The 13,142-nt window shown below is 39.7% G+C and overlaps 1 protein-coding gene across 2 annotated transcripts in view; it reads left to right on the plus strand.

Annotated features, from left to right (window-relative positions):
• The first annotated feature begins 726 nt into the window (after window positions 1–726).
• Window positions 727–13,142, plus strand: part of appl1 (adaptor protein, phosphotyrosine interaction, PH domain and leucine zipper containing 1) — a 52,416-nt gene continuing 40,000 nt past the window's right edge. For both annotated transcript variants that reach the window (XM_051921008.1, XM_051921009.1), the window contains exons 1-2: window positions 727–886; window positions 10,894–10,992. In XM_051921008.1, coding sequence (XP_051776968.1) covers window positions 833–886; window positions 10,894–10,992 — 153 coding nt within the window. In that variant the 5' untranslated portion in view covers window positions 727–832. The remainder of the gene's footprint in view (window positions 887–10,893; window positions 10,993–13,142) is intronic.

The raw sequence follows: 13,142 nt of genomic DNA on the forward strand, positions 1-13,142 counted from the left end.
TCATTGGCCCCTATGCTCCTGGGGTCCCGGGCCAGTGCCCACATGTGAAGACGATCATGTGTAGTTTTTATTATGTAAAACGCGTGCATTAAGTATTTATATAAGAAGCTGAAACAATTGTTTTAAGAATACGTTGGGGGGCAAACGTTTATGGAAGGAATGCAGCCCTCTTCCAACCCAGCGATCCTCGAAACTGATTTCACTTCCACACCTTTAGCCAGGGGGCGCCATATCTAAAATAAGACTAAATAAGCGAATAATGTTATATTTTTAGCCCCTCTCCACCGACTCCAACCACCGATCAAGTATCCCAGTCGATGGTTTTCTTTTCATACAATACTGAAGAACACACGCAGCCGAGCTCCTGGTGAATCGGAAGCATTAGTTTTTGCAGTCTAAAGAGAATGAACATCACAATATCATGGACGTAGCCCATTCATTTTTTTTGTATAATATGTTTTCCCATTTCCTGCTTAAATTTAAGTTTGTCGATCCATGGATCCCCAACTTTTTCCATTCTAATTTCTTTCTCTTTCTTTCCCCACACCCCCCTTCCCCGGCTGACCGGTCCAACTGGACTAGCCTTGACAAGAAACGACGAAGAGGCGGAGTTTCGGTTTTATGTGAGAGGACTTGAATGATTGACGACTCGTGTAGCCAATTAGATCAAGAATTTGACAATTTGCACCAATCATCCAAAGGGGGAGGCGAGACTTCCGCAAAAACAGGTTGGGCTGTGTGGTTCTTAACCAACTAGTAGTAGTCTATATTCGGCCGTCGTACTCTTCTTGTGTTGTTGTTTTTATTATTTGTTTTCAGCAACTGCATAGATATGCCTGGAATTGACAAGCTGCCTATTGAAGAAACGTTAGAGGACAGTCCGCAGGTACTGAACGACATCATTAGCGCTCTAACCTTTTTTTTTTTGTTCGCTTGTGACAGCAAGTTCTGGGGAGATGGTGCTTTGCCGAGCCACATCTCGGTTGCTGTGGGCCTGTCGTTCTTATTCTGTCGCGTTGTCGCTGCTCTTTTTTCCGAGAAGGCGCGGCTTTATTGCTGTGTGCGAAGTGGTCTGCTACAGGGACTGTCATGCGACACAGTTGGGTGTTTCTCAGTTCATTGGTCGGGCTGTTGGATCGATACGCCAGTGGGCGACTCCTGAATCTTATCGAGGAGAGTGAGATCGATGCAAGTGTTGAAATCAGAAACTTCCCAAATGAAATAAAATGGAGTCTATGTATCAGTACTTCTGAAAGAAGCCGAGGTGGTGACTCTCACAGATTTCATCCAAAGTTGGCACTTCATCCGATGACGTCATTTCTACGTGTATCCATAGGCAGCTTTGACTAACCATCCTTCTAAAAGGGCAATGGGGCAAGTGCCCAGGGGCTACAAGACCTGGGGATGATGGGGTTGGGGGTATGGGGGTTGCACACGCCGTTAAAAAAACTAAACACGAGATAACCGAATTCAAGCTTTCGTAAGCATCATGATGGCTTCATCTGTATATATATACACACCTACCTACCTGCATTCGCCAGTTTAATTAAAATTAAACAAATTCCCACGCAGAAAATTAAATAACTTAATATCCTAAATGAAATTGCATTTTCGCCAGGGGACTGACAGCACCCGCAGTGTTGGCTCCTGTTGAGAAGTCAGTGCACTATATGTAAAGTGTCGTACTCCTCGCGGAATTTGCTTGTCAGTCCGATCAGCTTATTACAATATTTTATGACGCCTCGTGACGTCAAGTGTCGTGGGTACAGACAGTTTCAAGTCACGCGCGATTACGAGTGTTCACGTTGATTTAGGCGTGTTATTTATGGGCGCCTTTCAAGACCCCCGAGGTCGCTGTAAGTAAACAAAAAACTTGTAAATAACATTTAAATCACAATACAGTATACTTATAAAAGTATGAGAATGCTGTTCTAAAAAGGTGAGCTTTTAGCAAATTCTTGAATGTTGGAAGCAAAGTGCAAGTCCATAGGAATAGAGGAAGGGGGCTCCATAGTCTAGAATCAACTACACTGAATGCCTAGTCACCTATGGAGCGTGACCTGGATGAAGGTACACAAAGTAGTAATGCTCCAGAGGATCACAGTGACCAATGACCTTTTACTGGCTACTGATGCTGGAGACTGTGCCTCCTTGACCTTGCTAGATTTAAGCGCTGCTTCTGACATGATAAACTGGTTGGAGCACGTGGGAAATGTCCTTTGGTTTGAGTTGTGATGTTTTCAATAGATTCCAGCTGTGGACCTCTAGAGCTCCACTCTGTTGAGGAGGTTGTTGTTTTACATTATATGTCAGTGATATGCCTGGTAACACAATGGTTATGATTAGGGCTGTTATCTGACTCAAGTCAGTAAATCAGGTGACAAAAAACCTGCAATCCATTTGGCTGTCCTGTGGAGCTACTGAATTGTGGAGGTCAGCAGCTGGACCCATCTCGATATTTTATTGTGGTTTATGGTATACTAACCATGGTGCTTGTCAAAGACAGGTAACAACAAATATTTTTTAAATACTCAATCTCTTGCCCTACGTGATCCTTAAGTGCATTTCCTATCTGCGTGTGTGTGAACGTCTCTTCACTGGTTCTGCGCCTTTTGTACACATTTCCCTAATGCATGCTCCTCAGACTCCGTCATTATTTTCGAGGCATGTTTCGTGACTCCTGTCCAGTTTTATGCTTGTCGTCTTTGAAAGTGACGTTCTCACTATGCCTCATACGTCTCTTTGTGCATCTCACACTCGCTCTTCCTCTTTTGATTACGTCACCAAAGCCAAACTGACCAAGCACACCAAAGTCAAGCTCATTAATCAGATTGCTCTGAGGGACTGGATACACAGACCTTAGTATTTAATTTATATACTAGGGGGCTCTGCCCCCTGCTTGCCCTGCTCGCCAACCCCTGGGCGGGCGCCATGTGCTAGCCTCTTCGCGTATTGGGAAGCGGATGTACAATTTAAACAGATTGTTATTTTCATAGGAATTGTTACATATTCATAATAGACCTAACTGTTTTACATTACCGCAAGTAATTAACCATAGTAAAAAATAGTAAAACGTAATAAATTGAAAGAAAATTATGTTTCATGTTGCGTTAGAGGTATTCGTTGCGTTATACGTTTTTGTTCTGTTTGGCTCTGAAATTAACGCACAAATACTTTTTAAACTCACACTTTTACTGTAAAACTTAAGTAAAAACAATATTTGGAATTAACTTTTCTTGAATATCGCATTGAATTTTGATTCCATGCTTGGACTTACATCGTGACAACGCAAAGTATAACTGCCCGTGAGTGAATATCGTTTCTTTTTCTCTAATAAATAAACTTAACTTTTTTCGAATGTTTGTCCCTGTGATTTGTTAGTTGTCATAGCAAAAGCTATTATAACAGGAAACTGTAAACGTTTTAATACGAATGGCATATCAAGATCTCCTTTGGTGTCTAATGTTATCCCCTGAAGATGTACTGCATTACATTTCTTGTCGCCTGTTAAAATTTTACATGCCAGAATTGTTCGACCAATTTTGAATACAACTAATCTTGTCCTACTACATAGCCCATCACTCAGACATAAATTACTCAATAACATTACGATACGTCCTTCTTTCAACAGTAATTCGGCCGGTGGAAGACCAGACAGTGTTAACGGTTGTAGATATTCTTCGTGATATTGTAAGTTGATGTTTTCATCTTCCACACCATCATCACCAACTGTTTCAGCAGAGTCTATTGATACGCATTTAACCAACTTGCCGTGTAACCAATTGAACAATTTTTGCGTTTAATTTGTTTGACTTCATCATTTCTCGGTGCTAGGATTACCTGTGTACTCATTTCTTCTGTTGATAACCCTTCAGGATGAAATTCTTCATTAAGATTTGGACATAATAAGTCTTCTTTTATTGGGAACTTAAAGTGTGGAAAACGTAAAAATTTATAAGAGCAGAGAGTGCAGGAACTGTGTCTGATAAAAGCATTCACATGAATGAGAGGTGAGAGGACCGTTGGCGTGGGCCGTTAACCGGAAATGGTTGAGAGGAGGGCAGGACTTGAAAAAAATTTCTTGGCAATAGTCTCGTCTCTGTTATAATAAGAGAGGTTAGATCGGGTTAGAAAATGGATGGATGGAGATTAGATTTTTTTTTTTTATCTTGTTTTTACTTTGGTCATCCATTAGTTGTTTTTAAATGTGCTCGATAAATACATTGGGTTTGGATTTGGATTTGAGTTGGAAATTAGGGACAGAGAAGGTTATTGAGGTACAGAGCAGCCAAATCATGAAGAGCTTTGAATTCCAGTAAAAGTGCCTTATGCTGTATACAGTATTGCACAGGGAGCCATTGCAGATGTTGGAGAATGAAAGTAATATGGCTTCATGATTTAGAATATTAGACATACTGTTATCTATGCATTGCATGACCGGACACTCTCAAGAGAAGTGCATTACAGTAGTCCAGTCCTGAGGTCACTAAAGCATCTGCTGCTGTGTGATTAAGAAAAAGAAGTAATCTAGTTATGTTTTTTAAGTGAAACTATGCTGTCGTTGTGGTAATTTTTTACGTAAATCAAAAGAAAGCCGAACACCAACACTTCACCAGTGCTGACTATTAGCAAACTGGGAATACACATTTCTTGAGTACTGTATGCGATGCTGCAATGAGAGCTTCATATTTACCGCAATTTAGCATTAGAAAGTTTTCTGAAATCCATACATTAATCTCCTTAGCGTTACATTTTTTTCTCAAAAAACATGTAAAAAACGTTGTATATTTTGGCTTGAAAAATGTAATTTCTGTTAAATCTCATCATTCTGCTGTATAAAATTCAAAGCAGTAAAAGTGTAAAAAGTATAATAATAACAATAATTACAATTCCATATATACTGTTAGAATGTCTTTTGTGTGGTATATCTTTGAACAGGAAAGCTGCTTAGCTGTGTGGTCAGTTACCCGTCACTATTCATCCTAATGCTTCATCTTAACAATTCTTTTGATCACGTCATCATCAAGAAATAACTTCAAGGAAGTGAGTGGGTCTTGGCTGTCAATGTTCACTTTTATTTCCGGTTGCCCCACAAAATCAAAATAAGGTGTTGTTGGTTTATTACAAGCAGGTTCAACGGAAACCCAAATGCGAGCGTCACTTTTAGATTAATCAGAATCGCTTTGGGCTTCACTGTCCATTTCAGTTTCACTGCCTGAAGACAGCTTCACGTCATCATCACTGCTTGTATCACTGTCAAGAGCGAGCAATGCCTGGTCTGCGGAAGAACGTTTCTTACGAGACACCGTTACGAGGTTAGGAGAAGATGCACCTACACCATTGGCCTGGGTAATGCTCGGACCTGACACTTATGTAAGACCTGCCTGTACCGTTACCTGATAATGCTCGGGACTAAAGCTGTTGCCACTTTTACAGCCCGAGTAATCCTCAAGTCTAACGCTTACGCGAGACGTGTCAATACAGTTATTAAAGCTTTTAACACTGTTTTCCCAACCTGGGTGATGCTCAGTTCTAACGTTAAGGAGGTTCATATCATATATTAATGATAAGGAAGGAAGCGCCAATCTAATATGTTTACACTTCATATACATTTGAATCTCATCGTCCTGACTAGACAGCCTGCAAGTTGTCATCGTGTACCCCTTTGCTCTTCACTTGTTTGCTCAGCTGTGCCTTCTTCTGGTTTAAAACACCAAAGAAACTGGAAGTGCAGACTACATTTTGTATATGTTGGAAAGAGTGACTCACAAATCTTTAACAGTTATGATAGATTGTAGAGCAGGCGTCCCCAGCTCCTGTCCTGTCCTGGAGGGCCCCAGTGGCTGCAGGTTTTCATTCGCACCCTTAATTAGTGACCTGTTTTTGCTGCTAATTAGCTTCTTTTGAATTAATTTTAGTTGGCTCGTTTTTTTAGATTTTTTTCCCCCTGAATTTCTTCATCATCCCTCTGAATTGCTTTGTTTCTTTTGAGTGAGCCGACAGAAGATCAACTAAGTCAGGGCCTCAAACTCCAACCAATTGCTTCATTAGGTGCCAATTCTTAGATAGATAGATAGATACTTTATTAATCCCAATGGGAAATTCACATTCTCCAGCTGCAGCATACTGATACAATAAATAATATTAAATTAAAGATTGATAATAATGCAGGTGAAAAACAGACAATAACCTGTATAATGTTCTTTAATTCCATGCATGGCTTGTTGCTGCTCTCACTGTGCAATAACATACAGTTCTGACATTGTTGATTTTCTCTTTTCTAAGAGCACTAATAAAATGTTTTGGGCCCCTGAGCAGATCAAGATTCCTGAGACCTTCACCTTTCTTTATTTTCAGATATTGTATGATGGTCACAGTGTGCTGGTCGTGTTTTGGGTTATTTTGTGTCTCATTATTGTTTTGCTGCTAATTAAGGAAAAAGAAACAATTGAGTCTGAGTCTTCAAGAGCAAGTCAAATAAAATGAATTCAAAAGAAGTTAATTAGCAGCAAAAACGGGTCACTAATTAAGAAGAGGGTTTGAATGAAAACCTGCAGCCACTGGGGCCCTCCAGGACCAGAGTTAGGGACCCCTGTTGTAGAGCTTGTAATAGCAGCTCCCTTCTATGGACCTTCATTTGGAATTTGGATACAGGCTGCAGCTGTTTTGGGAGTTTGTTAGTCTTTAACAGTTTTTAGAATATTGCATTTCATTTGACTGTGTGTGTGTGTGTGTGTGTGTGTGTGTGTGTGATGCCTAGGGGCCCTGTAGAGTCTTAATCCAGCCCTCCATCCTCAAATCCACTTAACCATTCTGGTATATTAGAAACAGCTTGGATATATTTGTCACCTATCACACTTTTGTAATCACCTTTATGTATTCTTTGCAAATTTATGCAGAAACTCCTTTTCTTCCTATCGATCTTATGGAAGCTTTACATGCACTTTACTGCTTTTAGTAAGAATGCCGTTGAGTTTTGACTATGCCTATGGTGAGCTTTGAAAGAAGAAAGAGAAAACATTAAGGTATTCCACAGGATGATGCAACAGGCTGGTTTTAGGAGTGTCAGAAAAGGCAACTCCTAGGGAGGCTGTTGCTTGTCTGCAGGAGGCATTGTGGATCCTGTGTGGTTAGACTCAAGTGACCACCCCTCGTGCTGCTGTCGCTCAGGCCTTGAGTGCGATATGCATATCTGATATCAGAAGTCGTTGATTTTTTTACATTGCCATTTGCAAACGAGCATTACCAGTAACCGTGTTAGCATAGCTGTAAAATATTACTGCACAGAGATTAGATTTCCATTTAATCTTGATTGTCGCATACACTGCACAAAGCACAGTGAAATTCTTGTGCAAGGTTTGGGGGGTGTGGATAAGGGGGCAGGGGAGTATATACGGGCAATAAGACAGTAATGGAGATGCACAATAAATAAACACAATATATAATAGTAGCAGAAGAATGGCCCAGTGCGAAACAGAAGTGTAGACATACTGATTGCATTAGAAAAAAGAAAAAGCGTAGATGGAAGTACACATACCATAAAATCTAACTGAAATAAAGGATACATTTCAGTTTATCTGTGTGACTGTCCGGTTGCTGTGTTTCTGTTATTCCAACAAGTGATGCAGCAAAAACAAATGCATTGCATTTGTCATTTTTCATTTCAATAGATGGCACATCACAAACTTTAACACTGCTTTTAAAAATCCCATACTAAATGGCATAACAGAGGCATATGCATTGCATTTGTCATTTTTCATTTCAATAGATGGCACATCACAAACTTTAACACTGCTTTTAAAAATCCCATACTAAATGGCATAACAGAGGCATATGCATTGCATTTGTCATTTTTCATTTCAATAGATGGCACATCACAAACTTTAACACTGCTTTTAAAAATCCCATACTAAATGGCATAACAGAGGCATATGCATTGCATTCCAACAGATCACGCATCACAAACATTAAAACTGCTTTTATAAATCCCATATGAAATAGCATATAAGAGACATATGCATTACATTTGTCATTCCAATAGATGGTGCATTCCAAATTTTTGTAGAAATGTTTCTAATGAACCATATGTTAGAATCACAAGGCACATTCCAATAGATCAGGGGTCCTCAATTACAGTCCTGGAGGTGCGCAGTGGCTGCAGGTTTTTGTTCTAACCCGGTTGCTTAATTAGAAAGCCATTCTTGCCAATAATTAAATTTCATGGCTGGTTAGTGCTTTAACTCTGCCATGTCAGCTCATTCTCATATCCTGGATTTTCTTCCCCTTTCTAAAGGTATCATCCAAATGATTTGAAGGCTAAAATGGATGAGTAATTCTCAGTGCTTCACTTTTTCCTCTTCAATTTCCTTCCAAGTATTTAATTTAACCCAATAGTGCATGATAAATACACACAGGCGTAAATGATCACAAGCTAAATGGAGAAATGCAGGTCTCTCTTGTCATTTGCATGTTATTGCTAATTAAGAGCAATTAAAAACCAAGAATATGGCTGATTAAGATTAAAATAAGCAATAAGGGTTCAAAATCTTAACGAGCGAGACAACTAAAGTGAAACAGAAGTGTTACTTGAGCAAGAAGGGCTTCTTATTAAGCAATTGGGTTGTGGAGCAAAAACCTGCAGCCACTGCGGCCCTCCAGGACTGTGATTGAGGACCCCTGCAATAGATGGTGCACTGCAAATGTTAACGTAGAGGTCTACCAGCAGGTGGGTAAATGACAGGGAAGGTAAGATCAGGCGTCCGAGAGTTCAGAGAACCTTATGGCCTGGAAGAAGAAGCTGTCCCTGAAGCAGGTGGAGTGTGAGGTGAGGCTCTGGTAGCAACAGTAGATGTGTCTTGTCTTATTCTAATGGCAACGGTCCCATTCTTTTCTTGGCTCTTTGTTTCGTGTAGTCGAGGGTTTGGTTTTTCCTGTGTTGCATTATGTGCTTACATTTGCCAGAAGCACTTATTTCAAGTTTGTCATTAAATTATTCAGACTGAAAACAGTTCATTGATGGACTTAAAGGTTGACCATTTCTGAGAGTGATTTAATGGTGGAAGGAGCAAAATGTTACAATAAAATTCTTTTTTCAGTTAATTGCATGACCAATCTCGTATAGTTCCATTTACAGTACTTGGTGTCTTTTAACGGTACAGCTTCTGCTTTGCAACGAGGGAGCCTGGGTTTGTGTCTCTTCATAATAATAATAATAATTCATTACGTTTATAAAGCGCTTTTCTCAGTACTCAAAGCGCTATCCACACAGGGAGGAACCGGGAAGCGAACCCACAATCTTCCACAGTCTCCTTACTGCAAAGCAGCAGCACTACCACCGCGGCACCTGTGAGGACTGGAGTTTGATTGTTCTCTCCGTGTGCATGTTTTCTCCAGGTGCTCTGGTTTTCTACCATAGTCCAGAGACATGCAGGTTAGGTGGACTGGTGACCCTGTGTTTGTGTGTTCACCCTGCAATGGACTGGCGCTATGTCCAGGGATTGTCTGGTGCCCACTGCTTGCTGGGAGGACAGAGCAGGTTTAGAAGATGGATGGAGGGGTAGCTCTAACAATATAGTTCACATATGTCTGTTCTAGCTGTGCTACCTGTCTAGGACATGTTGAAACCTATTAATTGATATAGACCTCATGGCTGTAATAATACATACCCGGTCCCGGCCTTTTCCTCATGGAAGGAAGAAAGAAAGTGTAAGAAAGTCACTACCAATATGCAGTTTCCGGTGTATAACACTGGACAACAGACCAGATTGATAAGATCAATTTTCCTAATTTTTAGACCCTTATTTTGTATTTTAGTTATCATTTTTGAATTTTTTTACCCTTCTTCTGCATGTTTGGCCTATTTTTATAACTGGTCAGACACACAGACGCTTGACCTTTGATTAAGGTGGCTAGTGAATGGCATAGTTGTTAATTCTGTAACTTTGCATCTCCGGAGCCCTGAGGATTTCCATATTCTCCTTCATCTCAAGATGACGTGCCACTTAGGTCTGTTGGTGACTTTAATTCACCCTATGTGGATGAGAGAGAGGCCATGCCTTTTGCTGAAATGGCATCCTGTTTGGTGTTGGTGTCTGCCTTGTTGTACACAAGGCTTCATCTCCCAGCGCCCTTGCATTGGAAAAAACGGGTTCTGAAAATGGCTGTGGTTATAATGTCATTATCGAGGAATGCATTGCATGGCAAAACTGTTAAAGCACAGGAGGCGATTTGTATCTGCCTTGATAAGTCACCATCTGTTAAAGGAATACTCCACATTTAAATTATTTTTTTGTAAGACAAATTTTTAATGTCATGTTTTCATGTAAAAAGTTTATTTAATACAAGGCAACGTGAGTAGTGCTGTACAGCGGCAAACGATGTGAAAAACACCCTAGAAAGAAAAATCTTGCATTATATGTGTCGCATAATCCAGTTATCCAGTTTTATGCTCAAAACGTGTAAAACATATGCATTCTGTGCTAAAATATCATTAAATATCTACTTCTAGAAATATCAGTGAGTGTTATAAACATGAATTGTAAGTCACATGGGACTGAGTTTTTGAGTTTTGACAAATAAACAGCCCCTTAGGGTGGCGGATCTTCAGTTCGAAAACTGAATGTCATGTGACTCGCATTTCCTGTTTTTGACGTGTGCCGAGTTTTCTGCAAGTCGAAATGTAACAATAATTTAGCCACAAGTGCATGTTTTGAGCATATGACTGGTTAATGGACATGTTGGTTATTAACAGTATTGAACTTTTTTTTTTTTCTTTAATAGAAATTATTTCCCCTCAGAATTTTTATCTCTTGTTTATTATTATTCTTTTTTTTAACTGATTTGATTTTTGAGGTGTGGAATAACTTGTTTTTTTTTTTTTCTTTTCCAATTTAGACACGATCATTGCTCGGTGTATTTGAAGAAGATGCTGCCGCTATCTCCAGTTACTCCCATCAGCTTCATCATGCAATGCAGCGGATATACGATGCACAGGTAGCTTGTTCTGTTTTGAATATATACATTCTAATAATTATATAATTTCAATATTGTGGGAGTTCAGGGTGATACTTTTAGATGGGTGCAGAATTGGTTCAGACGCAGGAAGCAGAGGGTGATGGTGCGAGGAACCTAAGCACAATTGGCTGATTTTAAGAGTGGTGTCCAGCAAGGGTCAGTGCAGGGGCCGCTGCTACTTTTAATCTATATAAATGATAAAGATAGGAATATACTGTAAGTAACAAGCTGGTTAAGTTTTCAGATGATATAAAGACAGGCTGATTGGCAGATAATTTGGAATCTGTTAAATCATTACAGAAGACCTTGGACAGCACACAGGCTTGAGCAGATTTGTGGCAGACGATGTTTAATGTCAGTAAATGTAAAGAATTACACATAGGAAGTAAAACTGTGAGGTTTGAATACACAATGGGCAGTCGGAAAATCAAAAGTACACCTTATGAGAAGGATTTCGGAGTCGTGGTGCCCTCAACACGATCAACTGGCAGATGGTGTTTCATAAGCCATTAAGAAGGCTAACAGAATGTCAGGTTATATAGCGCCTTGATGTGTGGAGTACAAGTCACAGGAGGTTCTGCTCAGGTTTTATAACACACTGGTGAGGCCTCATCTGGAGTCCTGTGTATAGCTTTGGTCTCCAGGCTACACAATGGGCATAACAGCACTAGAAAAGGTTCAGAGAAGAGCGACGAGGCTGATTCCAGGACTACAGGGGATGAGTTATGAGGAAAGATTAAAAGAGCTGAGCCTTTACAGTTTAAGAAGAAGGAGATTAAGAGGAGACCTGACTGAATTGTTTAAAATCATGAAGGGAATTATTCCAGTGGATCGAGACAGTGACTTTAAAATGAGCTCATCAAGAACACTGGGACACAGTCAGAAACTTGTAAACTGTACATTTTGCACAACCATTAGGAAGTTTTTCTTTACACAGAGAACCACAGACACTTGGAATAACTGACCAAGAACTGTGGTAGAAAAAAATGATGCAATTAAAATTTTTTTTTTGATGGGGAGACAATACATTTGATGAGAGAATTTCTTTTATGTTTTTATTTATTTTATTTGAAGAAAATAACATTGCATACACTCAAGTCGACCTAATACAGCAATATTCAAACTATCCATCCATCCATCCATCCATTTCCCAACCCGCTGAATCCGAACACAGGGTCACGGGGGTCTGCTGGAGCCAATCCCAGCCAACACAGGGCACAAGGCAGGGCGCCAACCCACCGCAGATATTCAAACTAGATTCTCAAAAAAAAAAATCATAAAGTTTAGAAAAGAAAGCAGGAACAAAAAGAGACAAAACCTTTAAAAACAGAATTCAAACCCCCACTTGAGAGAAAGAGAGGAGAGCCAAGAGCATGGGCAAAAATACAGTCTTTTTCTCCCAATATACAGTGGTACCTCGGTATATGTCCGCTTTGGAATAAGTCCAACTTGGTGTACGTCCTGTTTGGACGTGAAAAATTTTGCTTGGTATACGACCTTTGTTTGGAATACGACTCGCATGCTAGAACACCACGCGCTACCCTTGTTTACCTCTCTCTCGAGACAAACCTGCGACTGCCCATGAGCGTCAGTACGCCAGTTGCTAGAATTCAGTGAACAACCCGCGCTATTACTCTCTGTGAATTTTCACGTGATTTTGTGTTTTTTTCATGGAAATTTGAATTGATTGTTGAAAAGTATGAAGGTGGCATGCGTATCTGGGACTTGGCTGCTGCATACCGTATGCTGAGAACAATTATCTACGATTGTGAAAGACGATATTAAAAACTAAAGTGAGGTTAAATTTTAATTTATTTTATCTAATTGCTTTTGTATTTATGTATTTAGTATTAAGCAGTGTTTAAATTCTTTTATACAACCCCATCAATGTATAATATGCCAATAACAATAAGATTTTTTTTCATGGGAACGGATTAATCATTTTCCCTTTATTTCGTATGGGAAAAATTTGTTTGGTATACGTCCTGTTTGGTATAAGTCCAAGGATCTGGAACAGATTAAGGACGTATACTGAGGTACTACTTTAAATGCTTATTCTAAAATTGTATTAATCAAATCTTGCCATATTTAAAACATTTTGAACAGATACTCTAAGCGAGAATTAGATT

Source organism: Erpetoichthys calabaricus, chromosome 18 (assembly GCF_900747795.2).
Source record: "Erpetoichthys calabaricus chromosome 18, fErpCal1.3, whole genome shotgun sequence".
Classification (NCBI taxonomy): Eukaryota; Metazoa; Chordata; class Cladistia; order Polypteriformes; family Polypteridae; genus Erpetoichthys; species Erpetoichthys calabaricus.